The 26,511-nt window shown below is 42.4% G+C and overlaps 1 protein-coding gene across 2 annotated transcripts in view; it reads right to left on the reverse strand.

Annotated features, from left to right (window-relative positions):
• Positions 1 to 1,019: 1,019 nt before the first annotated feature.
• Positions 1,020 to 26,511, reverse strand: part of GATAD2B (GATA zinc finger domain containing 2B) — a 79,918-nt gene continuing 54,426 nt past the window's right edge. For both annotated transcript variants that reach the window (XM_070397226.1, XM_070397227.1), the window contains 10 exons: positions 19,330 to 19,665; positions 13,006 to 13,135; positions 12,364 to 12,495; positions 11,748 to 11,879; positions 11,215 to 11,385; positions 10,209 to 10,524; positions 8,989 to 9,191; positions 7,796 to 7,906; positions 7,522 to 7,639; positions 1,020 to 5,200 (listed from right to left, as the gene is read on the reverse strand). In XM_070397226.1, the coding sequence (XP_070253327.1) occupies positions 5,067 to 5,200; positions 7,522 to 7,639; positions 7,796 to 7,906; positions 8,989 to 9,191; positions 10,209 to 10,524; positions 11,215 to 11,385; positions 11,748 to 11,879; positions 12,364 to 12,495; positions 13,006 to 13,135; positions 19,330 to 19,664 (1,782 nt within the window). In that variant the 5' untranslated portion in view covers position 19,665 and the 3' untranslated portion in view covers positions 1,020 to 5,066. The remainder of the gene's footprint in view (positions 5,201 to 7,521; positions 7,640 to 7,795; positions 7,907 to 8,988; positions 9,192 to 10,208; positions 10,525 to 11,214; positions 11,386 to 11,747; positions 11,880 to 12,363; positions 12,496 to 13,005; positions 13,136 to 19,329; positions 19,666 to 26,511) is intronic.

Here is a 26,511-nt window from a genome sequence, read left to right on the forward strand (position 1 = left end):
CTGCTCCCCACCCTCCACCCCGGTCTATCCTTCCACCTTTATCAGGGCCTCATCCATTGTCCTCTATCCTCTCCAGGCTTTACCAGCCAAGAACCTAAAGTGTGTGGGAGTACTCAGCCCAGGCTGTGGGGAAATTGGGCCCCTGAAAGAGACAGACTGTGTGTGAGACAGCTGTTTTTAGGGGGTTCAGATGAGATATGAGGGAAGGAGACAAGATGGGGACTATGTTTGAGCTCTCCTACTGTTTCACCATGATGACGGGACATTTCACAACCAGTAGCTCAAAAAGGGTGTAAGTCACTAGACCACTAACCTGGGGCATTCACTGGTCAACCCCACCCTTAAGGATCCTGTGGCTGCTTCTGAGGTTCGGCCTGAGGCCTGGTCCATACCCTCAAATGACTAGAGGCATAAGGGCAAAGATGTCACAGGTTTACTGATGTCCTAGACACCACTCTGCTGCCTTTCCCAAACCAAGCCACAGCAGAAACCTGGCAGCTCTCCCAGGGCCTTGTCACACATATAACCACTTTAGCATAGTTACTCTGATTTTCTCCCTGGTTTTCAGCCCAACATTCTCCTCACCTCAAGCTGTTCGCAGGCTGGAGAAGGAAGCATAGCATTAACTTGGTGGCAAGATGATTTCCACTGTAATTTCACAAACAAGAAAACTGAGACCCAGAAAATTAATTCTACCATAGCAAGTTAGTAGGAAAATTTGGGACTAGACCCCAGGTCTTCAGACTATGCCACACCACACCCACTTTGTGTTGTGGTTCTCTTTACTCTCAAGTCTGGACTAGGAGCCTTAGCTTTCATAGAAGCCCAGCCTCACCCCAATTTACAAAGATGGATAGGGCTTTCCCTAGGTGAGACTTCCTTAGGATGACTTGTTAAAGTCCTTTCTATCGTCCCCTGGCAATCCCCCCCATCAAAGGCCCATGAAACTAGGTTCTTTTTTTTTGGGGGGGGGGGGTGAGGTAGGGGAAATCCCTTGCATAAGAAAGCTTGACACTAAATTTTGTTATATAGGTATATTGTATATATGCTGATGCAGTAAGAGGGGGGAAAAAAACAGTGCAAATACAATTACAATTCATAATACTTGGTTTCAATGCCCCCAGGAACTGCCCCATTCCTCAGCTACCTTCCAACCCCCAGCACTTCCCCACAGAATCACCCTAATGCTGGGGGGGTAGAGAGGGTGGGCAGGTTAGGGTAGGGAGTGGGCTCTGCCAAGGCAGTGCTGGTGACCCGGAGGGAATACTCCAGGGTGGGGAGGCAAGGCACAAATGAGGGGTGGGTGGTGGGGGAGGTGGCTTCTCTAAGGAGGGACAGGGTTGGAGCAGCTGCCAGTCTCAGTGTGCTGGGCCCGGCCCACTCTCCTACCCACCCTCCACAGCCCTGCCTCCCTACCTCCTCCCCTTCCCCAGAAACCCTTTTGCACGGATCATACACAAACGGGCACATTACAAAATGACATAACACGGTTTCACAATATCCATGGCTAGGGCTTTTTTTTCTCTTTTTCAGCTTTTTTTTTCTACACAATGTACAATTCCTTTTAAATGAATCAAGAAATAGCTTATATACACGAATGAGTCCTTGTTATAACATCTCGGCAGCAAATATCATAAGCTAATGAAGGTCTTGTTGGAGGGGAAGGGAGCCTAGGACTGGGGTGGGGGTGGGGTGGAGAGAAGGGTTATGCCTTCTGGAGGAATGGGGAGAAAAGGGAGTGGAGGGGGGAAAGGAACAAAAGTAAAATATCAAGAAGCATCTTTACAAAGCAGTTCTATAGCTAATTATTTTTAAAGGGGAAAGGAAAGATAACCAAAGCAGGAACACATCTCTGTTTTAAAAAAAATATGTCTACCATACATACATACAAAAATGTGGAAAAAATACTTATTCCAGGGATGAAGGAAGTCCAGATGCTGTGGTCAAGTGAAAAAAGAAAAGAGAAAAAAAAAAGAAAAGAAAAATAAAAGAGAGACAAATAAGGACCTCAGTCCCTCAGCTTTACCCAAGCCTTACCACTCATCCACCCGTTTCCGGCTTCTAGGGAGTAAGCCACCATCAATAAACTACGACTTTGAGAGGCTTTGGGGATGGAGAAAGCCAGGCAGAACCAGTGGGATCCTCACTATATTACCCTGAGCTTCAGAGCTCCAGGGATAAAGGATAACTCTGAATAGAGGGTCTTTCCTCCTATCTTTAGCTTAGTGTCTATGGGGCCCAAGGCCTGCGGATGGACAGCGACAATAGGCTTGGAGGGACTCAAGACAATCAGTGATGAAAAAGTAGAGAAATGAGGAAGACAGGGGAGAGGGAGGGAAGGAAGAAGGTGGAAGGCTAATACTTTACCATGATTTAGGGAATCCTTACCCCCATCACTAATCCCTGGGAAGGATATGAAAATGAGAAGAGAGGGTAAGAAATCAAACCTCAGCGATTGAGCAAAGGGTCATGGAGCTTTACTAGTGAATAAGCAGCCTCTATGTAACTGACCCTGAGGGGATAAAAACAGGAAAGACTCCACCCTCTCCCCCATTGCCTCAGCACCTTGGCAGGCACTCAACTATAGGTTTTCCTTCCCCATCATCCCCCTTTCTCTACACATCTTACTTCCAAACACCATCCAAAGGTGGCCTGGCTCCCAGGGAAGGGGCTCAGTTCAGGGCAGGGACAGACCCCAGCCAAACGATATTGCACATTCTCTGTTTCTTATTTTTAATCTCAACTGACAAACTTGGGCACCTCGTACCTCTGAGCACCTCTGAGCTGGGGGAGGGGAGACATAACAGAAATGGCACTTCATCATGGGGGGAGGGGGAGGGGCTAGACAGACATGCCACAAGGCAAGATGACTTGTAGGGAAAATATTTTTTTTTAAAAAGCTTCCAATTTCATGGAAGACAGAAAAGCAAAACCAAACGATTTATCCAGTGCTTTCAAAGCACAGAGGGCAAAGAAGAGATGTAAGAATATATCTTTATATATATATATATATATATAATTTTAAAATAATACCACACCCAGTTCCATTAACACCCCCCTCCCACCACTTACAGTCGGGGTAACACATTCCCCAGAAAAATACTTGAAACAACCCCATCACTACCTGTTACTAGTGTCTAGCTTCCAGATCATTTCACCACTGGGGGAGCACAGACATAGGCTGTAGCTCTGCTCCTTTATTAAGTGCTCAATGAATTTGGGGGGAGGGAGGAAAGAAAAAAGCCAGGAAGGCCTTGTAGGGCCAGTATAATCACCCACAGTGGCTCTGGAGTATGGGGAATAGAGGCCAGAGTGGGGAGAACTGAGCCTAATTCTAGCTCCTTCTCCCATCCCATCCCCAAACTTTATAGGGAAGATGTGCAGTTTGTGTGTGTGTAAATTTTAAAAGTGCCTTCTTATTTTAAAAAAATTATTTAATTTTAAAAAATAAAAGTGGGGGAACTTCCCCAGGTGGCTTTCAAGGGCAAAATGTTAAACAACTCTTCACACCTCTCTGCTGAGAGTATCCCTTTCCAGCACTGTGGTAGCTTTTAGAGCTGGAGAGGCAGGTGGGTGTACACTGTGAGAGCAGAAACCCCGCTTTGATGGGACTTCTCTTACCTCAAAAACAGCCGGGTCCCCACCGTATAAGTAAATGGGATACTAATCTCCCCAATCCCCAGAACAGCAACATTGCACAATTAAATTCATTTTCTACATTAGTAGCACTTAAGGAAGGGGGCGGGGCACAATGAATAGAATTCGGGGTTGGGGGTGGCAACAATTAATTTTCTAGCAGAGGCCTACAGCTGGTTTGGACATGAGTGGTCTGGTTCTGAGCAGTTGGCTCTGCAGTCAGTGCAGCAGGGTCAGGGCAAGACTCCAACTTGATTAGGTGCCCTCACCCTCACCTCCTGGCACTCAGAGGGTGAAGACAGACAAATGTGAACCTCAACTGTCAGGAGAGAAAGCCCTTCTTCCTTCCTCTAAGTCTATTTCCTCCCTTTATCATTTCATGCCCATCCCAACTCTAGGTCACCCAATAAACTCAGGCTGAGAACAGCCATTCCTCTATAGTACAAATGGGGCTGTGGTTACTAGGATAAAAAAAAGTGGGGGATAGGGAAAATTTTTATAAGAAAATAAGATGAAATTATTATTTTGGGCTAGCTGGCCTGGAATAGACTTCCACGACTCCACTAGGCTCAGGAGACCAATCTTATTCCCCCAGCATCCAGATGGCTAGGACCTGGTCTCAGTCTTCCTTGGCTCAACATTATGCTCATCATCATGCTCCTTTCTCCCCCTTCTCTGAGTCAACTGTAGGATGTAAGTTTTAAAGCTTCTCCCTCCAGGCTCTTCCCCCTCACGCTTAGAGCCCAACTTAAATACTAACACTGCCTCCTGAACTGTCCAATCCAGAGACTGCACAGTGGATGTGCTGTTTCTCCTTGGTTGATGCCACCATCTCCCCTGGTTAAGTGCATAAGAACTCTGCCCTAATACTCCTGGTCATGTCTACCTGGCAGCTGGGACCCTACTGCAATGCGCCTACTATTTAACTGAATGTCATTTGTGTTTATTGAAAAAAAAAAGGGGGGGGGGGGGGACAAAAAAAAAAAAAAAAGAGAGAGAGAGAAAAATATTGGGGGAATAAAAAAGGTTTAACCGTCCACTGAACAAAGGGAGGACACACAACATCATTAAAAATAGTAATTATCATTATAGCATAAAAACAAACTTTAGAAACACACGTCAGAGGGCTTAAATTTCTCCCCAGGACCTCATTCTCACCTCTACCAGAGGTGAATGTTCACCTCACTGTTATAAGAAAACTGAAGAGAGAAGACAGAGCGGCAGAAGAACAGATCGCAGCGGTATGAAATAAAGGGGAGGTGGTGGGGCAGGGCTTGTGTTTTCTTGCTGATTTCTATTTTTTGTCTTCTGTTTTGTTTTCCGTGTATGGTAGGCACCAGTACAGGCACTGCATGCGACGGAAGTTAGGGCCAAAGGGAGAGGAGAGGGGTAAAGGATTCAAGGTTGGGGCAGTACAAGTGGAACAGGCGTTATTTCTGTCCACTAATGGATTGCGATATAGACCGGGGAGGGATCATGTCTAAAAGGTATTCCCGCTGTCGGTCTGCCAGACTGGGGGCTTTGTGTCCGCCGATGCCAGTGTTCAAGTACGCAATGTTGACACCTAGACCAGGAGACAAAAGTGGAGGGCAGGTATTAAAAAGGAAGTAACACCTTCTTCTGCTACTTAGGGCTGCAGAGCTGGAGATGGGGAGAAAACATTAGAAGCTGCCTACTTCTGTCCAGACTCAGTTAACTTTATTTCAGTAGCAACTACCCCTTTGCTCTAAGCTTTAGGGAAAGAGGTCTTCCTGAAACTTCAATCCTTCAAGAATAATAAACATGACGTCTTGATGATATAGGCGAGTCAAAGAAAACAGTGGTGAGAAGAAAATAACCAAGACAAAGAGATGAAATCATTGAATCTGCTTTGGTTTTGGGGCTGCTGACCATGGAAAGGCACCCCTGGATCAAACAGGATTAGGACAGTTGGTTCTGCAGTTCTAGCCAAAAAAGATCAATAACCACATGCCCACCAAGGGGGCAAATTAGACATTAAATTTCTAATGGCAGGGACTTTGTCAGTTTCACCACCAAAACCCTAGTACACTGTGCTTAGCAGGTAAGGCATATAGATCAATGGAAAAGAACAGACCCCAGAAATTGACACAAGCCATTACGCTCCATTAATATTTGACAAAGGAGGCAAGAGCATACAATAGAGTCAAGACAGTCTCTTCAATAAATGGTGTTGGGAAAATTGAACAGATACATGCAAAAAAATGAAACTAGACCACCAACTTACACCATACACAGGAATAAACTAAAAATGGGTAAAGGACTTAAATGTAAGTTGTGAAAACATAAAAATCCTAGAAGAAACCATAGGCAGCAAATCTCAGACATCTCCATAGCAGTATGTTTATGGATACATCTTCTAGGGCAATGATGGCGAACCTATGACACGCGTGTCAGAGGTGACACGCGAACTCATTTTTTTGGTTGATTTTTGTTAAATGACATTTAAATATATAAAATAAATATCAAAAATATAAGTCTTTGTTTTACTATGGTTGCAAATATCAAAAAATTTCTATATGTGACACAGCACCAGAGTTAAGTTAGGGTTTTTCAAAATGCTGACATGCCAAGCTCAAAAGGTTCACCATCACTGTTCTAGGGCAAAGGAAACTAAGGAGAAAATAAAAAAAAATGGGACTATAGCAAAAGAAACCAACAAAATGAAAAGGGAGCCCACTGTTTGGGAGAACATATTTGGCAATGACACATCTGATAAGGGTTAATATCCAAAATATATAAGGAACTAATACAACTTAAAAGAAAGAGAAACAATCCAATTAAAAAATGGGCAAAGGACCTAAAAAGACACTTCTCCAAAGTGGACATACAGGTGGCCAAGAGACATATGAAAAATGCTCAAAGTCACTGATCATCAGAGATGCAAATTAAAATGACAATGAGGTATTATCTCACACCTGCCAGAATGGCTACCATCAACAAATGACAAGTGCTGGGGAGCATGTGGAGAAAAGAGAACCCTAGTAGTACACTGCTGATGGGAATGCAGACTGGTGCAGCCATTATGGAAAACAGTATGGAGTTCCCTCAAAAATTTAAATATGGGAACTGCCATTTAACCCAGTGATCCCACTTCTAGGAATATATCCTAAGAAATCCAAAACACCAATCAGAAAGAGCAGAAAACAAAAGAAGGACAATTTACCTAAAGGGGCTGCTATAGAATTGTGTGCTAACTAGTTAATCCCTGAATGTATGCACCCCTATGTTCATAGAAGCACATTTCACAATAGCTAAGATCTGGAAACAGTCCAAGTACCCATCAGTAGATGAGTATATAAAAAAGCTGTGGTACAGCGAAATACTATGCAGCACTAAAAAGAAAAATCTCTTACCCTTTGAGACAGCATGGAGGGACCTGGAGAGTATCATGCTAAGTGAAATAAGTCAGTCAGAGAAAGTCAAGTATCACATGACCTCACTCATATGTAAAAATCTAATTAGCAAGATAAACTGAAGAACAGAGTGGATCCAGAGACATGGAATCATGGAACAGAGTGCAAAATCTCTGAGGAAAGGGGAAGGGTGGGTAGATGGGAGATAATCAACCAAAGACCTTGTATGCATATATGCCTAACCCATGGATATAGACAATAGGATGGTGAAGGCCTAGGGTGGGGGGTAAGGGCAGGGTGGAGGGGGTCAATGGAGAAAAAAAGGGAGCATATGTAATGCTTTCAGTAATGAAGATTTAAAAAATTTGTCATATAAAAAAAGAGGGAAGGGAGTAGGACCTAAAGAAAGAGCAGAAAACAAAAGAAGGACAATTTACCTAAAGGGGCTGCTATAGAATTGTGTGCTAACTAGTTAATCCCTGAGAAAAGTTCTCAGATCAACCCTTCTTACCTGGCATACCAAGGAGGCCCCCTGGCACAGACAGCTGGGGTGCCTGTGCAAAGTTGGAAAGCATGGAACGGGCAGATGTGGGTATGCCACGCTGGAGGCTGCTTTGGGGCTGTGGAGCCTGCAACGATGAGGAGACAGTTCATCACAACTTTGCCATATGGAAAGTTTAAGTGGGGGAGTAAGAACATGAAAGTGCAAGATTGTAGTATGACTTCCCGCAGAAGGAAAAACCAGTTGGGATAAATAGCTGACAAACCCTGAGATAATTCCTCACCTGCCGAAGTGTATGATGTCTCATTATGGTCTCTTGTTTACTGACACTGGACACAGCTGGAGCCGTAGTGGGGGAGAGGGCTGCCTGCTGCTGTAATCGCTGTTCAATTTCCTGTTGGGAGTCATCAGGTCAAATTGGGCAGGACAGCACCCAATTTCCTAACCAGAAAACCTAGAGGTCTTATCTCTATTGCTGCCAGCTAGTTGAAGGGATATAAAAAAGGCCATAGAGTCTGGTGGGGTACAGTGCACTAAGATATCAGGGTACAAGTAGCCTACATGCTTCACTGATTAAGGGGCCCCTCTCTCCTGGAAAGCTGGCTCTCAGAAGCTGGCTGGGTAGTGGGGATGAGCTGACCTATATAATTAAAGCTGATGAGTTACTGAGGTTTTATTTTTTACTTCTGTCTACCATTTTCCAGAAGGTTCATGATGTTACCCAAAGGGTCTGATGGGTGGAAAATGTGATAGAGGAAAAGAATCTGAGTTTCCCAACACATCCTCCCCTCTTCAAGACAGATTCATTATATTAACCCCTAGAGTGCCGGGAGTGCTATCCTGCTCCTCCTGCAGTGTCACTATTAGATGCTAGTAGTTCACTCTTTATTGACAGATGGCACCTAAGAAAATCAGCAAAAATGCCTTGGCAATTTTAGCATAGTTCCTAGGATATTGGTTGGCACTCAAAGGGTTAATACTATAGGTGGTATTCACACACTCTAGCCCCACTAGTCTTCACTGGACTACTTTATATCTACCCTTTCCATTGTCATATCTTTGTCAAATATGGACTGCAGATAATTACTTCTCTCAGAGAGATTTCCAATACAAATACAAATCCCTCCCATTAAAATCCATTTGTTTGAGGAGGAAACAAAGTTGAGAATAAATTTCTTTAGTGCTATTAGGGAAAGGCAAGAGTCTCAAGCTTTCTGTCCTTTTCCCTTAACCTCAGTCATTATATATCACTCACTGTGCTCTTATCCAGTCAGAAATAATCAAATGGAAATGGGAAAGAGAATGGTTAAGTAGGAAAAAAGGGAACCACGGCTTCCAGGTTCTAGGAACTTCAATCCAGAAACCAAATCACCAGGACTGTGAGGATCACATAGATAGCTCCTCTAAATTAGAAGTAATTATCTTTAGGGACAACCCAACCTGGACAAGTCTCTGGTGAGAAGTCAGAATTCTTACCTGTTCCTGCTGTAGGGCTTTAACAAAAGCGTTTTTCAGCCGGTTGGTGTGTTCAGCTTTTAGAGCCTTCTTCTGGTTGGAGGTCATACATTGCTCACATAGAATCTTACCATTCTTCTCTTGCTTCCAGTGAGGGGTGAAATCTGTGCGGCACTGGGCACAAACAAAGGGTTCGACCCGCAGAAGTGAGGCACAGCTTTTGCCTAGATCCAACAAGAAGAATAATCAGTGGTTTCACATTTCCTCTCTATCTCTTTTCTCTTCATCAAAGGAATCTTTTTCCAGGAGTTTACTTTCCTGAATTAAGAAAGAGACTCTACAAAAATAATACTCTATAAAATACTTTATTTCCTTTGATTGTAACAGCATATCTTTAGTGAATTCAGATAGTACCATTCCCATTTACAAAGGAGCAAACAAAATCTAAGAAACATAATTCCTAAATAACAAAGCTGGCATAAGAACCCGAGTCTTCTGATTTCTTATTATATTACCATTCCAAAAAGTGCCAATTTAGATTCAAAGGACTCCAGCTAACTCAGCCAATACTTTTGCTTTGTAAGTTTTAGTTATCAGTGTCTAAATGATTCACTTTATGATCTATTTCTAGCCAATATTGAGCCCTTTAGACACTTTACTGTCAGGTATTCCCTTAAACTTGTATGTTTGGAAATTCAGACTTAATAACTTAATGACAGGGACTGAATATCAGAGTGTAGCACAATGCCCCATAAACACTGACATTAAAAGTAAGTGTTCTAGCCTGGCCAACGTGGCTCTGTGGTTGAGCGTGGACCATGAACCAGGAGGTCACAGTTTGATTCTGGGTCATGGCACATGCCTGGTTTTGGGCTCAATTCCCAGTGGGGGGATGTGCAGAAAAGCGGCTGATCAATGATTCTCTCTCTCTCATTATTGATGTTTCTATCTCTTTTTCCCTCTCCCTTCCTCTCTGAAATAAAAAAAAAAAAAAAAAGTACAACTCAACACCAAAACTTAAAAAATAAGTGTTCTAGTCATCAAATTATGTATGAATTATGCTAGGCACAATTTAAAACAATACACTGCAAAAATACACAAGAGACAAAAAATACACAATATATATAGTAAGAAGAGGTTATTTAATATTACACAATATCCCGTGATACTCTGCTTATGTCAACCAGGCTTGGCAACCTCTTGCTTAGATAAAGACTGACTAGAGGAAAAAAAAGTCTTACCTTGGCTGTCGATAACACTTTGTACGACTTCTTCCAAGCCTACCATGTAGATGAACTCGCTGTTAGCTGCACTAGGCAGAAAGTGAAGCAAGGGAGCAGGAGGTTTAGGGGGTGGAATCTCCAGGAGTGTCTTTTCCAGCTGTTTACGAAGAGCCAATTTGGCTGCAGCCTGTGAGTTGGCAGCATCGGTCATGGCGCTGGGGCTAGGAAGTGGTGAGGACACTCTGTTCACGGTCCCTGGCTGGATATGGGAGGCAAGATTCATATAGATGGCAGAGGATGTTGTGCGCTGACAGGGAACAGAAGAACTTGACTGCTGAAATAGATTTAGTACAGGGTCAGTGGTGATATGTGGGAGAAAGGACCAATTCTTGTTTTTGTGGCAGAGAACACTATTTGATCTTAGTTTAGACTACCTAGCTTCCCCCAAACTAAGAAAAAGGCAGGAGGTGTCCAATTTCTTCATTGAAAAAAAACTACAGCACACAGGAAAGAAGAATGATAGTGACTGAGCTAAAACTGCTAAGGCAAAAATAAAAATATTCCCTAGAGACTTCTATCTATCTTCTAGACCAGGGGTCCTCAAACTACGGCCCGCGGGCCACATGCAAATACAAATATTGTATTTGTTCCCGTTTTGTTTTTTTACTTCAAAACAAGATATGTGCAGTGTGCACAGGAATTTGTTCATAGTTTTTTTTAAACTATAGTCAGGCCCTCCAACGGTCTGAGGGACAGTGAACTGGCCCCCCGTTTAAAAAGTTTGAGGACCCCTGTTCTAGACAATGTTAGCTCATTATGCTCTACTGGTATAATCTCTTTTTTCCACCTCTACTTTCATATAATTCCCTCAATGCTTCCACTTTTGGGGATAGGTGTCCAAGTTCCATCAAAATTATCCTTGTTGTCTTAATTTCTATCTGTCCAAAAACGTAAAACCTACAGTTCTTTCAACAGGGAAAGCAAATAAAAGGTTTCTGTGTTACCACATAGGGCTCTCTCTTACCGGTTGGTAATTGATGGCGGGATTTATATTGGGTGTTGTGGTGCGTACGAGGCCAGGCTTAGGTGGGCCGCGCTGACCCTGTAGCTGGGCTGGGTTTGGTGCAATAACACGCTGAGACATCAACATGTGTGGGAGGGTGGTATTGGTTGCTGAACGAATGACACTATGACCCTGAAAGGGAAGAAAAGGAAAAGAACTAGTCATAGGTGATAAAATGCCCCACAAAATGTGAAAGGGAAAACATTATTTATAATACGTAGCTTAGTAGAAATATAGAATAAGTATACCATCACTGTAAACCCTTATTAGTCGCTAGAAATTCCCTGGCCTTTTTTTTGTATAAGCTATCTAATCCATATGGAAAAGGGCTAAACTGAAAACCTTCTCTAAGAAGAAAAACTAGAGTGGAAAGATGAGAGTTATTCATCCTACTGCAGACTAAATCAGGCCACAAAGGACCAACAGGATTGCCTGTAGTAATAACACCTATTTCATGGCCCTCTGACAGTAAGATCCCACTATGGGTCACATACCTGTAATGTTCTTAAATTCTGAGGTTCAACCCCCTGGGCCCCAGGCCGGGAGGGAAGCTTGGATAGGCCCTGCTGTCCAACATGGGCAGGAGATGGCTGAACAATAGATGCTGCATTCTGTACGATTGGAGTCTGGGAAAGAGAATAGAAAATGAGACAATTGGAAAAGGCTGAAGAGGTATAAACTTGGTACACTTCTAAACTTTTTTTTTTTTTTAATTTTTATTGATTTCAGAGAGAAAGGGAGAGGGAGAGAGATATAGAAACATCAATGATGAGAATCATCTATCAGCTGCCTCCTGCACAACCCTACTGAGGATTGAGCCCACAACCCAGGCATGTGCCTTGACTGGGAATTGAACCGTGACCTCCTGGTTCATAGATAAATGCTCAACAAATTGAGCCACACCGGCGAGGCAATACACTTCTAAACTTTAAAAATTCTTATCAGTGTGAAGCTCCCACTGACCAGGAGGGAAAATGAAGGGGGGGGGGGGGGAGAGATCAAAGTTTTTTGACTAAGGCCTAACATAAAAAAAATCTACCTGGGGCAGCCCATTCTCAATCCAGTTTTCCCCCCCACTTTCCCCAGTCCCTTATTTCTAGGGCACATTACCTTCTGAACCACGTTCTCTTTCTGTAGCTGACTCTGTCTCAGTTTCTTTAACAGCACTAGTCGAGCTTCTTCCAATCGCAACTCATCCCTCAGCTGCTTGATGAGCTGCTGCCGTTCCTCAATGCCTTTCCCCTAAGGAAACATGGAGACTGTCAACTATGGTAGCCCAGAGTCCCTTCCTGCAAGATGATCCCTTCTTTTAGGTCTGAAACCTTCATCTTCCACAAGTAGCAGAAGTGGTAATGGGATTGTTATCTTTGTGTTCTTGGGGTCTGGCGAGCACAGAGGCAGTGGCAGGAGCCTCTCCTGGTGGTAAGGAGCAAGGGATCCCGGGCTGCAAAGGGATGTCTGACTGCCAGCTTACCCGATCCCATGCCCCGCACCCCCCCCACCCCCCACCGGCAGACATCTCCTGAGGGGTCCTGGACTGCGAGAGGGCGCCGGCCAGGCTGAGGGACCCCACCTCCCACCCCCAGGGCATAAATCTCATGCACCAGGCCTCTAGTCATTTATAAAGTGTCATCAATGGGTAGTTATTTTGACCTAACAAGTAACTATAAAAATAACAGAACTGGGATACTTACAGAATTAGAGAGAATAGGAGTAAGAAAAACATTTCTTTTTTTTCTTTTTTTTTTTTACCTTAAACATCTCTAGGTTGGCTGCTTTGAGTCTTTCTTCCATTCGGGAGCTGGAACGGGGACTGGAAGCCTCATTATCAGATAAAACAATGATGTCTGGGGAGGGAGTTAGCCTTCCTCGGTCTGGCTCACTAACACAAAAAGAAAAAAATTAAGGTATGTCCAACAATGAAAGTTCCCAGAAAAGTTTTTAAAACTTCAAGGGACCTTAGGTCTGTCCCAATTCACCCAGGGGAAGACAGAGAACTCAAATTGTAGGATAAAGAAGACACTAAAATGAAAGTGATGATGAAACCTCAGCAAAAGTACTTTTCCTGTCTAAATTCCTCACAGAGGATGCAGAGACAAAGTCATGGGCTTTAGAAATGGAAATAAGAGTGTTCTCATCACACTTAGTAAAGTAAAATTCTAAATGTTCTCCCTATACATCTCTCCCCTTTGGATTGTTTCATTAGTAGGAGCAAGAAGAAAATGGCTGGTTTGACAGGCGAAGAAGGGTTTAAGGCAGTAAAGCCTAGTTGCCCACCCCAGGTACGGCTAATATGTTGCTAAGGAGATAGCTCATTATACCAGTAACATGGTCCTGGCCATCTGAGGATTTACAAGAAAGGAGGTTATATCACAACTCCATGATAGTCTTACCTTGTCAAGAGTTAAGGCAAAAGAAGGTACTGTTCTCATTGGCTTGAGGGAATGGACAATGCCAAATATAATGTCTATGGCCTTCTGGAGGACTGACACTCCAGATGTAAATATATATGGAACTTGCATCTACTTGCCAGAGTTCTGCGTAGTATCTTTCTTCAGAAAGAAACTGTCTATAAATGAATTTGAAATCTGTCTTCCACAATGGTTCTCCTGGAGCTTATTTATTAAACAACTTTAGTTTTGGTCTTTGTGGGGCTAGCCTTGAAAGAATTCTACTTGTGTCTGGCCAGCATGGCTCAGTGGTTGAGCATCAACCTAAGAACTAAAAGGTCACAGTTCGATTCCTGGTCAGGGCACATGCCCAGGTTTTGGGCTCCATCCCCAGTTGGGGGGCATGCCGGAGGCAGCTGATCAATGATTCTCTCTCTTCATTGATGTTTCTATCTCTCCCTCCCTCTCCCTTCCTCTTTAAAATCAATAAAAAAATATATATATATACAGCTCTAACCGGTTTGGTTCAGTGGATAGAGCGTCGGCCTGCGGACTGAAGGGTCCTAGGTTCGATTCCGGTCAAGGGCATGTACCTTGGTTGCGGGCACATCCCCAGTGAGGGATGTGCAGGAGGCAGCTGATCGATGTTCCTCTCATCAATGTTTCAAACACTCTATCCCTCTCCCTTTCCCTTCCTCTCTATAAAAAAATCAGTAAAATATATATATATATATATATATATATATAGTTATTATATAATATATAATTAAAATATTCTATATATATAATTAAAAAGAATCCTACTTATTTCTCTAAGATGATGAAAATAGCATTCATCATTTACCACTTAAGACCTTGAGTTCTTCACTGTATTTTGGAATACAGAAATCTAAGCAATATGTTCTTAGGTCTTATTTAAACATGTAACCCAAACTCTTTTTTTTTTTTTAAATATATTTTATTGATTTTTACAGAGAGGAAGGGAGAGAGATAGAGAGTCAGAAACATCGATGAGAGAGAAACATGGATCAGCCGCCTCCTGCACATCCGGGATGTGCGTGCAACCCAGGTACATGCCCTTGACCGGAATCGAACCTGGGACCCCTCAGTCCGCAGGCCAACGCTCTATCCACTGAGCCAAACCGGTCTCGGCAAACATGTAACCCAAACTCTTAATACACACAGACCTTTAGTCCTGAGAGCTTCTCTACCATTTCTGAGGGCTTGACAACATGTGCCTTTTAAACTACGCACCCTGGATGGTTGGGATAGGCATTCAATTTCTCTACAGGGTAAACTAGGTTATAAAAATCAACCAAAATTTAGCTGAGGAAATAGACTAAGAGGACAGAGTAACAAGAATGACTATCTAGGGCCCTGGTTGGTGTGGCTCAGTTGGTTGGAGCATTGAAGGTGGCGGGTTTGGTTCCTGGTCAGGATATATACCCTGGTTGAGGATCCGGTTGGGGTGCATATAGGAGGCAATCAATCTATGTTTCTGTTTCTCTCTGTATCAAATCAATAAAAAATACATTAAAAAAGGAATTACTATTTTGGGAACTATTCAAGTCTCCTGTGTAATCACTAGTCACAGACATAGCAAGTTGAGACTGTGGAGTTACAGAAAATGAAGCCACTAGAGGGGAAAAAAGAACCTTTCATTCTCTAACCCCTAATTCCTGGAGTAATGGTCAGGCCTAAATAAAGTTTGAATTTTTTTTTTTTAGTTAATCCTCACCTAAGGATATTTTTCCATTGATTTTTAGAGAGAGTGGAAGGGAGGGGGGAAGAGAGAGAGAAACAGCGATATGAAAGAGACACATCAATTGCCTCCTGCATGAGTCCTGACCAGGGCCCAGGTAGGGGAGGAGCCTGCAACTGAGATATGTTACCTTGACGGGAATCGAAACCTGGGACCTTTTAGTCCCCAGGCTGATGCTCTATCCACTGAGTCAAACTGGCTAGGGTTGAATTCATTTTTTGGGCAACTTTATCATTTTTATATTCTTTCATCTCCCCACCATCTCTAACACTGACATGGCTGAATAATTTTGAGCTCTGGTAGATTTCTACTTCTTCTACTTGATTCCCAATGTTTATTATATCAACAGTCTGAAGCTCTTTCCATTCTGGTCCCTGCTGGATACACACACTACATATTTCTAAGTTAAGAAATTCTTCCTTGCTCAAATGAGTGCCACCTACCTATTACTAGGGATTCCCCAGCAACAACACAAGCAGAGACATTCCTGGATGGGGATTTCGCAATTGAGTGGCATCTATCAAGAAGTTATATCTGAGAACAACCCTAAATGGTATTTTATTCCCAGAAATAATCAGACCCATAATAGCTAGGCCCACAATAGGTAAGACAAAGCTCAAGTCAAATTTCATTCCTCAAATTTTTAATTAACTTTTGAGACCTGGGATTCTGGCCTCATTTATTAAACTTTCTAGGGACAGAAATGGCTACTTTCCCCAACATATATATGATTTACAATATTTTATGTTCCTAAGTGTGAAACACTACCGGCTACAGAAATATTATTAAAAGCTAGACTTGCAGCTGACATCACCTATGACTCAGACTGAAAGATACCCAGAAGCTATAAAATACCTAATCATTAATTCCACAGTAAAAACAACTAAACAGAAAGAAAACTGCCATGTCTAGCATTACAAAATATTAGCAGTACTGGTTTCATATATATACACCTTACTTCATAGTAGATGTAACTTGCCCAAATGATAAAAAAAAATACTTAGGCAATTATGATATAGTTATGATGCCAAGAGCACATCCTTCTTTCTGCTTTTAATCTTATTATTATTTTTTTAAAATGTGTTTTTATTGATTTCAGAGAGGAAGGGAGAGGGAGAGAGATAGCATCACTGGTGAGGAAGAATCAATTGCTTGCCTCCTGCACTGCCCACACTGGGGGTCGAGCCCGCAACCCGGGCATGTGCCCTGACTGGGAATCGAACCATGACTTTCTGATTCATAGGTTGAAACTCAACCACTGAGCCATGCCAACTGGGCTCATCTTATTTGTTCTTATAGAAACCTTGGGGCTAAGTAGAAATAGCTGTCAGTATATCTGGTGAAGAGACATGGGCCAATAGGGCCCACTTTTCCATGTAGAATAGGGTTCTAGAGGGTTCACTCAAGCCTTTTTCCTTGGAGACCATTAAAAAATATTCCAATTTTCTAGAGGATCAAGTTCCAAAAGATCATTCCTCTACAATAAAATTAAAAGCAATGGTAGGGTTGTTAGGATAAACTGAGTTTTTAACATAGAATTTATCTGTGATATTGTATAATCCCAATACCATTGATGAGATTTTACCAAAATGTGTAACAATGTTTCTAAGAAAAATGCATTTTCAATTCCAATTTAAGATGTGAGAAATCCGCCTAACATTTTTCCTCTTCTTCCTCCCCAATGAAATATAATTAGTCACTAGCTCCAGAAGGGTAAGAGTGATTATGGGGCAAGTGGATTGCTCAGGTACATGATCTCATTCACTCACTTTATTTTTTTCCCAAAGGATCTGAGGATTAACCTACTTTCATAATATTCTGCTGACACTACCTATAGCTTCCAAGGATTTTTTTCTCTTCCAGGACCACTAGAAAATTTATCTGAAATTTCTTAAGGTTTTTTGTTGTTGCTTTTTAAAAAGTTTCTCTTGGTTTTTCAGAGAGAGGAAGGGAGAGAGCAGAAAAACATGGATTGGGTGCCTCCAGGATTGAACCCACAACCTGGGTATATGCCCTGACCGGGAATCGAACTAGTGACCTTTTGGTGCATGGGATGATGCTTAACCAAGTGAGCACACCAGTCAGAGTGCTAAGGGTTTGTAATGCTATACCAAGAATAATGTTCCCTCCTTGGGTGTTTCTTAAAAAGATAGACCTGGGATAATACTAGTTAGTAAACATTAAAACGTAGAGAAAGAAATCCAGGTGAGGTTATAACCATTCCTTTCTTCTTTCTCCATCAGTCCAGCTTAAAGATCCTGCTTTGGATCAGTGCCAGGACAAAGTTAGGTCAAGTGGAAGGCAACTGAACACTGAAGAGTAATTCTCATGCCTATCAGCTGTTTCTGAAACCTAACAAACTGAATGTTCTTAAAACTAGGGTTTGTCTATACTGTGATTCACAGTCAAGGTAGACTCTACCCTCAGCCAGTACTAGATACCTCTTCTCAGTGTTTGTTCCAGTTTTAAGTACTCAACCTTGACAGACACCAGAAAAAAAGCCTGTAAAAATGTGTGCTTGTGTTATGTGTGCGTGAAAGAACGAGAACACAAGCATGAGTGTACATGTACAAGCCAATGTGTATGCATATGTTGGGAAAAGTGGCACAAATAAAACAAGAACGTAGAGAATTACCACATGGAGATAATTTGTCACAAAAAAAGTTGGACCCATGTTTTTTGATGTAATAAAAGGTGGGACTCCAGAATAAACAGATCCTAAAACACCTGGGATGATCTGAAGACTGCTTTTTCCTCCTAAATTAGCCATCAGATTAGAAGAAGTGTATTAATTAACTTTTAATTGGGGTATCAACACTGTAGTGCCTCCTTTATCCAGAAATGACTTTATCTTTTTAAAAAATTTTTAAAAATTCATTTTAGAGAAAGGGAGAAAGAGAAAGAGAGGTTGATTTGCTGTTTCAATTATTTTTATGCATTCACTGGTTGTCTCTTGCATGTGCACTGACCAGGGATCGAACTTTGGTGCACACTAACCAACTGAGCTACCCGGTTAGGGGACTACTTTATCTTAAGGGTTAAAACTATGATTCTCTGTATGCTAAGCAAATTTTTGAGGTACCTCGTTTCATTTAGAAATGAGAGGAATTCAGGGTCAAGCCATATGGCAGACCCTGTCTTCATTCAGGCCTGGCCAGTGTGGCTCATTTGGTTGAGTGCCATCCCAAGCACCAAGAGGTCATCTGTTCATTCCCAGTCAGGGCAGATGCCCAGGTTGCTGACTCAACCCCTGGTAGGAGGTGTATGGGAAGCAGCTGGTCAATCAAGGTTTCTCTCTCTCTTCCCCTCTCCCTTCCACTCTAAAAAATAAAAAAGTCAATAAAGCCCGAACTGGTTTGGCTCAGTGGATAGAGTGTCGGCCTGTGGACTGAAAGGTCCCAGGTTCGATTCCAGTCAAGGGCATGTACCTGGGTTGTGGGCACATCCCCAGTGTAGGGAGCGTGCAGGAGGCAGCTGATCGATGTTTCTCTCTCATCGATGTTTCTAACTCTCTATCCCTCTCCCCTCCTCTCTGTAAAAAATCAATAAAGTATATATTTTTAAAAATCAATAAAAACACATGGGGGGAGACTTTTTAAAAAATAATTTTTAAGATGTTTTTATTTTATTTACTTAATTGGTTTTTAGAGAGGGAGGAAGAGAGTGGGAGAGAGAAAAATGGATCCTGCAAGTGCCCCAAATAGAGATTTAACCAGCAACCTAGGTATGTCCCTGTTTGGGAATTGAACCTGAGACCCTTTGGTCCATGAGAAGATGCTCCAACGGAGCCACACCGGCCAGGGCAAAAATAAAAAAGGTATGTTAGGATGTAAAACACCCTCCTCTCGCTGGAATTCATTCCATTTTCATAGGCTTAATTTATGAGAAAACCCTATCCCTAAAGACAGCTGAACCAAGCCATACCTCCGTCTAGCACTCATATCCACAGGCTCATCATTGATGTTTTCTTTGCCGGGCCTTCCAGCAATCCTATTGTCTCCATGAGGCCTGAGATTCCCATTGAGTTTCTCTTCATAGCCCTTGACACCACTGCCATCCTGTTTGGTGGGTAACTCATGAGACACCTCAAGATTTGCCAAATCCTTCCGTTTGAGCAATGCCAACATTTTCAGACGTTCCATGGCCTCATGCCCCTCCATTTTGAGTCGCTTGGCCAGGACATCATCTCGCTCATCTGCTGGGTCCAAGCTCCGTTTCAATAAATTCAGGCGAAGAGCATCTTCTGTCATTCTATCCATCCTGTGGAAAGAAAAATACAAGTGAGATCAGAATAAAGTCCCTTAAATAGTCCATAAGGAAAGAGGGTGGGGTGGTAAAGGTATTAAGAAGAATCATAAACATATACATGGAGGCTTAAAGTTAACTCAGCTAACCTACCCTGTATCTTCCTAGAAACTAAAGAAACTACAAATACTCTCCAGTCAATTAGGTCCTTACTGTAGAGATACCTGAAACCAAACACTACACTCATCTGGACAGTCTATGAAGAGCCTACATCTCTCAAAAAAGAAACATTCCTTTGTGACTGGCTTTTTGTGAACACATGCTCCTAGTCAGATGCTTTAACACTCATGCCAAATTTGCCTCTTGGAAAACTCTTATGAATGGGAAGTTCTTCAGGTCACACATGCATTATCTTGAATTGGTCTATCTTATAAAGGGAGAAATATGAGAAAGATGAATTAGACAAAGAGCATCTAACAGGAAGCCTCAGTTGTCTGAATATAGCAAGGATTAGAGGTGCCCATTTTTATTTGCCCTTAATGCTATAGACACAGATTCAAAATTTTAAAATACTTGGCTTTGCTTAATGACTCAGGTGCTAAAGCTGCCAAGAGGTAGTATTTTCTCTACTAATGCAGCAAAATTATTAAAGACAAGCTAATTATAATTTTCCCTTCCACTTTGATTTTTTACACCTTGGAAATCTAAATGAAGAATTTCTCCAAAAGTTTTAAATCTAGGGTTGTTTTCTTAGTAGGAAATAATTGAGGTACTGGAAAGAAACATTTTGAGTCATAGAAACATAGATTTGAAATGCTACTTATTTCTAGAAGATAAAAAAAATTAAGTTACTTTACCTCCATAAGTCTCAATTTCATATATAAAGTGGGCACTTAAAAGGTGCTAAGCAAAATTTAATTTCTATACCCTTGGGCTATGACTTCCATACCTAAGATATGAGATTAGGCACAAAACTTCACAGACTCAAGTAGTAGGTTGAAAAAAACTAATGTTAATTGGTGCTCTTGCAAAAAAAAAAAAAGTATGTGCTTGAGGAATCTTCCTTCCTGTAGTGCACAGTAAAATAAGAGCTATTCAATTCTTTTCTGGTTACAACAAAGAAAAAGAGTAACCATCACCAACAAAAAATTCCAATGAAAGAAAACAGATCTTTTGGAGACCAGAGAAAAGTCAGAACCCAGAGCTCTGAATTTTTTAGTGTTTCTTAATTTTCTTTTTAAAAGAATAGCTTTATTGAGATATAATTTGCATATCATACAATTCACCAATTTAAAGTGTATAATTCAATGGGTTTTAGTATATTCGCAGAGTTGTGCAACCATCACTCAATCAATATTTAAAACATTTTATCCATCTCCCCCCTAAAAAATCCATAGTCATTAAGCAGTCATTCTCCTTCTCTACACTCCCATCTCTGTTCCCCATTAATTTACTTTCTGTCTCTCAATTTTGCCTATTCTAAACTTTTTATATTAATAAAATCATATGTGGCCCTGGCCAATTTGGCTCAGTGGTTAGAGTGTCAGCCCATGGATTGATGGGTCACGGGGTTCAATTGCCCATCATGGGCATGTACCTTGGTTGCAGGTTCAATGCCTGGCAGTGGCTGGGGCAAGTACAGGAGGCAACCAATCGATGTGTCTCTCTCAGATCAATGTTTCTCTCTCTCCCCTGGTTCCTTCCTTTCACTCTTTGTAGAAATCAATGGGAAAAAAAAGAGGATTTAATAAATGAATGAATGAATGAAATCACATGTGGTATTTTGTGACTGCTTCTTTAACATAGCATTGTGTTTTTAAAGGTGCATTCATGTTGTAGCATATATCATGACATCTTTTTAAAGCTGAATGCTATTCCACTGTATGAATAGATCATATCCTATTTATTCATTTATCAATTAGACATTTGTTTTCCCCCCTTTTTGCTATTATAATTTTGCTATGAACTTTTTTGTACAAGTTTTTGTGTGGACATACATTTTCAATTCTCCTGGGTATATACCTAGAAGCAGAATTGCTGGGTCCTCTGTTAACTCTGTTTAACATTTTGAAAGACCATTTTCCAAAGTAGCTGCACCATTTTGCATTACCACCAGCAGTGCATAAGGGTTCCAATTTCTCCATATTCTCTAAGTCCTCTGTTAACAGTTTTAGAGGTGAGATATTATTAGCTACAGGTTCCCAAACATTGTTATTTTGACATGTGTTACTTCTAAAGTGGTTTACCTCTGAAATATAGTCTGATAGAGTGACTGGAAAGTTGAATGCTATATGGAACATCAAAAAGTAAGCCCTAACTCCACAGTAACAATTTCTTGGATAACTTGATCAACATCTCATGTTGCGAATGTAAATGAAAATACCAGGAGTTGTAGAGGGTGGGAATAGTCTGTCACTCAACTAATTATACAAAAGTACTAGTATTTCAGAAAACTACACAGCAAGATATACAAATTTAATACAGCACAGTGTTCTAAGTTTTGAGATAAATTATATTAATGAGCAGTAAACGTATATGATAAAACTTAATAACCTAGAGCTGAATGGAGTTGGGATGCCACCATTATTCTGGCTTCTTCAATGGACAGTTATACAAACAGGTTAAAGTAGTTCAAGTAAGTCCCAAGGACACAAACAGATACACTGAAGCTGGTAGAAACCAGAACCAGGTATTTGAATGTCTAAGGCACGGGTCCCTCAAACTTTTTAAACAGGGGGCCAGTTCACTGTCCCTCAGACCGTTGGAGGGCCAGACTATCATTTTAAAAAAAACCTATGAACAAATTCCTATGCACACAGTGGCAGCAAAAACACCCGGTGGGCCGGGTAAATGTTTTCGGCGGGCCACATGTGGCCCGTGGGCCGTAGTTTGAGGACCCCTGGTCTAAGGTAATCTTTCCCAATAGATGGCTTGAAAACCCTGACCAATTTTCCTTGCCCACTCTCTTTCAAAAAAGTAGAGGTTAACATTGGTTTATAAGTTTCAGGTATCTATATATAAAAAAGGCTAATATGCAAATTGTCCACCCAACCGGTCGCTATGATGCACACTGACCACCAGGAGGCAGATGCTCAATGCAGGAGCTGCCTTGATGCGCACTGGCCATTTACAAAGAAACGGCACTGCGGTCCTGGTGCTGACAAAGCAACACTCGGCTTCCCCCAAGTGGGACACAGGCCCCGCATCCACCCCAGAGCAACAACCCATCAAATCGCAGCCAACATTGCCAAGACCCCATGGCACAAAATGCAGCCCACAGCCCAGCCCAGCCCAGAAATGGTAGCTGTGGATGCCAGGTAATGATGTCACATAGCAACGCCCAGCTTCCTCTCCCTAGTGACTAGCCTCCTTGGAGTTTTTTCAGCCCAGGAACACAACTTGCTTTATAGCCAGGTGCAAACATTTTACACTTTAACCAAATGTCTGTGAAGCGTTTTCCCATGCCTCATCTCATTTGATCCTCACAGAAGTCCTGGAGTAGGTAGATAGGAGACTCGATAGAATCCTATTTTATTTTCATTAGCCAGAAAACAGATTTAGAAAGTTTAGAAACTTGACCTGACTGAAAAGAAGAAATGATGGACCTTGAAAATGACTTCAGGTTTTCTCACTGTGCAGAATATAGTCAAAACACTGCTGTAGTTAAATATTTTACCCTTTGTTCTCCCTGTGTGATCTACAATAATAGTCTACTTTGTATTGATATTTACTGCTGTGTTGCTGACAATTACCTGAAAGAGAAGTTGGGGTGCTTCACTGGGCTGAAAAAAGTTTAGCTACATCAGAAAGCACGTCTAATTAAGCAAGTTTATTCTATATATATAAAAGGCTAAGTTGACTCGAATATGCGCCATACATATAAAACTCTCACGGGCGCCAATCGCACGCGTGTGTTTTGATCTGTCATTGTCGATTGTGAATTTGGTTGACACTTCTATTATAGAGAAAGGGAGAATAGCAATATTAAAATATTTCTTCTAATTAATTTCCTTTCAATGTGCACGAATCCATGCACCGGGCCACTAGTCCTATACTAGCATGCTATATAATAAAGAGGTAATATGCAAATTAATCCTCACACCCTCACAAGATGGCTGCCTACGACCAGGCCAGCTGGGGGGTTAGTGAGGGACGACCAAATGACTGAACAAGCAGGCTGCATGGGGTGACCAGGCCCCGGCTGGGGGGGGTGGGCATGAGGGGCGACCAGGCCAGCGGGGAGGGGGGGGCAGTTGGGGGCGACCAGTTGGGGGTGATCAGGCCAGCGGGGGAGGGGGCAGTTAGGGGCGACCAGGCCGACAGGGCGAGGAGCAGTAAGAGAGTAAGAGGTGACCAGGCCGGCGGGGCGGGGGGGGGGGGGGGGGGGGGGCAGTTAGGGGTGACCAGGCTGGCAGGAAGGGGGTAGTTAGGGGCGGGCAGGCCGGCAGGGGATGGCAGTTAGGGGCAATCAGGCCGCACACAGAGGCAGTGAGGGGCAATCAGGCCGGCAGGGGGTGGGGGGCAGTTAGGGGCGAACAGGCAGGCAGGCAGGTGAACGATTAGGAGCCAGTGGTCAGGATTGTGAGAGGGATGTCTGACTGCCGGTTTAGGCCCTATCCCTGGGATTGGGCCTAAACTGGCAGTCGGACATCCCCTGAGGGGTCCCAGATTGGAGAGGGTGCAGGCTGGGCTGAGGGGACGCCCCCGTGCACAAATTTTGTGCACCGGGCCTCTAGTGCCATAATAAAAGGCTAATATGCAAACAGACCGAACGGCAGAAGAACCAGTTGCTACGACGTGCACTGACCACCAGGGGCAGCACTACTCAACCAGAAGCAGAGCTCACAGCTGCAAGTGCAGCAGCAGTGGTGGGAGCCTCTCACGACCGCGCAGCAGCACTAAGGATGTCTGACTGCTGGCTTAGCCCCGCTCCCCACGTGGAGTAGGCCTAAGCCATCAGTCAGACATCTCCCAAGGGCTCCCAGACTGCAAGAGGGCGCAGGCCGGGCTGAGGGACCCCCCCTCCAAGTGCACGAATTTCATGCACTGGGTGTCTAGTATAATATAATTTGACATGTTACAGATGTCAGTGTACTCACCACCCAATATCTAGTTTTCACTTGTCCCCATGCAATTTCACCCTCATCCCAACCCCTTCTCTTCTGGTAACCAAAAACCTGTTGTCTGTATCCATGAGTTTGTTTCTATTTTTAATTATTTCACATATGAGTGAGATCATATAGTACTTGTCTTTCTCTGTCTGTTTCACTTAGCATAATACCCTCAAGGTCTATCCATGTTGTTCCTAATTCCTACCCACTTTTTTTTTTTTAATGTTCTTATTTATTTCAGAGGAAGGGAGAGGGAAAGAGAGAGAGAGAGAAACATCAATCATGAGAGAGAATCACTGATCGGCTGCCTTCTGCATGCCCCACACTGGGGATTGAGCTCGCAACCCATGCATGTGCCCTGACTGGGAATTGAACTGTGACCTCCTGGTTCATAGGTCGACGCTTAGCCACTGAGCCATGCTGGCTGAGCCACTGGTTTTTTTTTTTTTTTTCTTAATGTTTTTATTGATTTTTCTTTTTTTTAAGAGAGAGAGCGAAACATCAGGACAATGCTCAACCAACCGAGCCACACCAGCCAGGGCTCCTTGCCCACTCTTGACTTCACTGACCTGTAAATCCCAACTTTATATACTCTCAGCCATGCCTGCCTCAAAATCCAAAGAAACATGAATAAGTCTTGGAAATATTATGCTAAATAAAGAACATAAAAGGACAAATGTTTTATGATTCCACTTATTTGAGGTACCTAGAATAGGCAAATTCAAAGAGAGAGAAAATAGAACAGTGGCTAGAGTTGGAGAGGAGGGGAGTGAGGAGTTATTATTTGTGGAAACAGTCTCTAAGATGATGAAAAAGTTCTTAAAATAGATAGTGGCTAAAGGAGATAAAAGACTTGTACTTGGAAAACTACAGGACGTTGAAAAAGAGAGGAAGATAGAAACAAGTGTTCATGGATTGGTAAAATTAACATAATTAAAATGTCCATACTACTCAAAGCAACCACAGATTCAATGCAATGTCTATTAAAATACCAACAGCAAGCATGGAACAGAGTGCGGAAAGTCAGAGGGGAGGCGGGGTGGGTGTGTGGTAGGAAATCAACCAAAGACCTTGTATGCATTTATGGTATGCATAACCTATGGACACAGACAATAGGGAGCTGAAGACCTGAAGTAGGGGGAGGGCAGCAGGGGTGGGGCAGGCTGGAGGGGTCAATAGGGGAAAAAGGGGAACATATGTAATACTTTCAACAATAAAGATTTATTTATTTAAAAAAAAAAAGAAAGAAAGAAATGTAGAAAGTCACCTACCCCCAGAAAATCAGTATTAGCAGTTTGGGATATAGTCTATCAAACTTAAAAAAAAAAAAAAAAAATACCAACAGCATATTTCACAGATCTAGAATACTCCAAAAATTTATATGGAACCAAAAAAGACCCCAAATATCCGCAGTAATCTTAAGAACAAAGTTGGAGGAATCACAATATCAGATATCAAGTTATACTACAAAGCCACTATAATAAATACAGCCTGATACTGGCACAAGAACAGGCATATAGAACAGAACAGAGACCCCAGAAATTGACACAAGCCATTACGCTCCATTAATATTTGACAAAGGAGGCAAGAGCATACAATAGAGTCAAGACAATCTCTTCAATAAATGGCATTGGGAAAATTGAACAGATACATGCAAAAAAATGAAACTAGCCGAAACCGGTTTGGCTCAGTGGATAGAGCTTCGGCCTGCGGACTGAAGGGTCCCAGGTTCGATTCCGGTCAGGGGCAT

Source organism: Myotis yumanensis, unplaced genomic scaffold (assembly GCF_028538775.1).
Source record: "Myotis yumanensis isolate MYYU_CA2020_CCGP unplaced genomic scaffold, mMyoYum1.0.hap1 SCAF_17, whole genome shotgun sequence".
NCBI lineage: Eukaryota > Metazoa > Chordata > Mammalia > Chiroptera > Vespertilionidae > Myotis > Myotis yumanensis.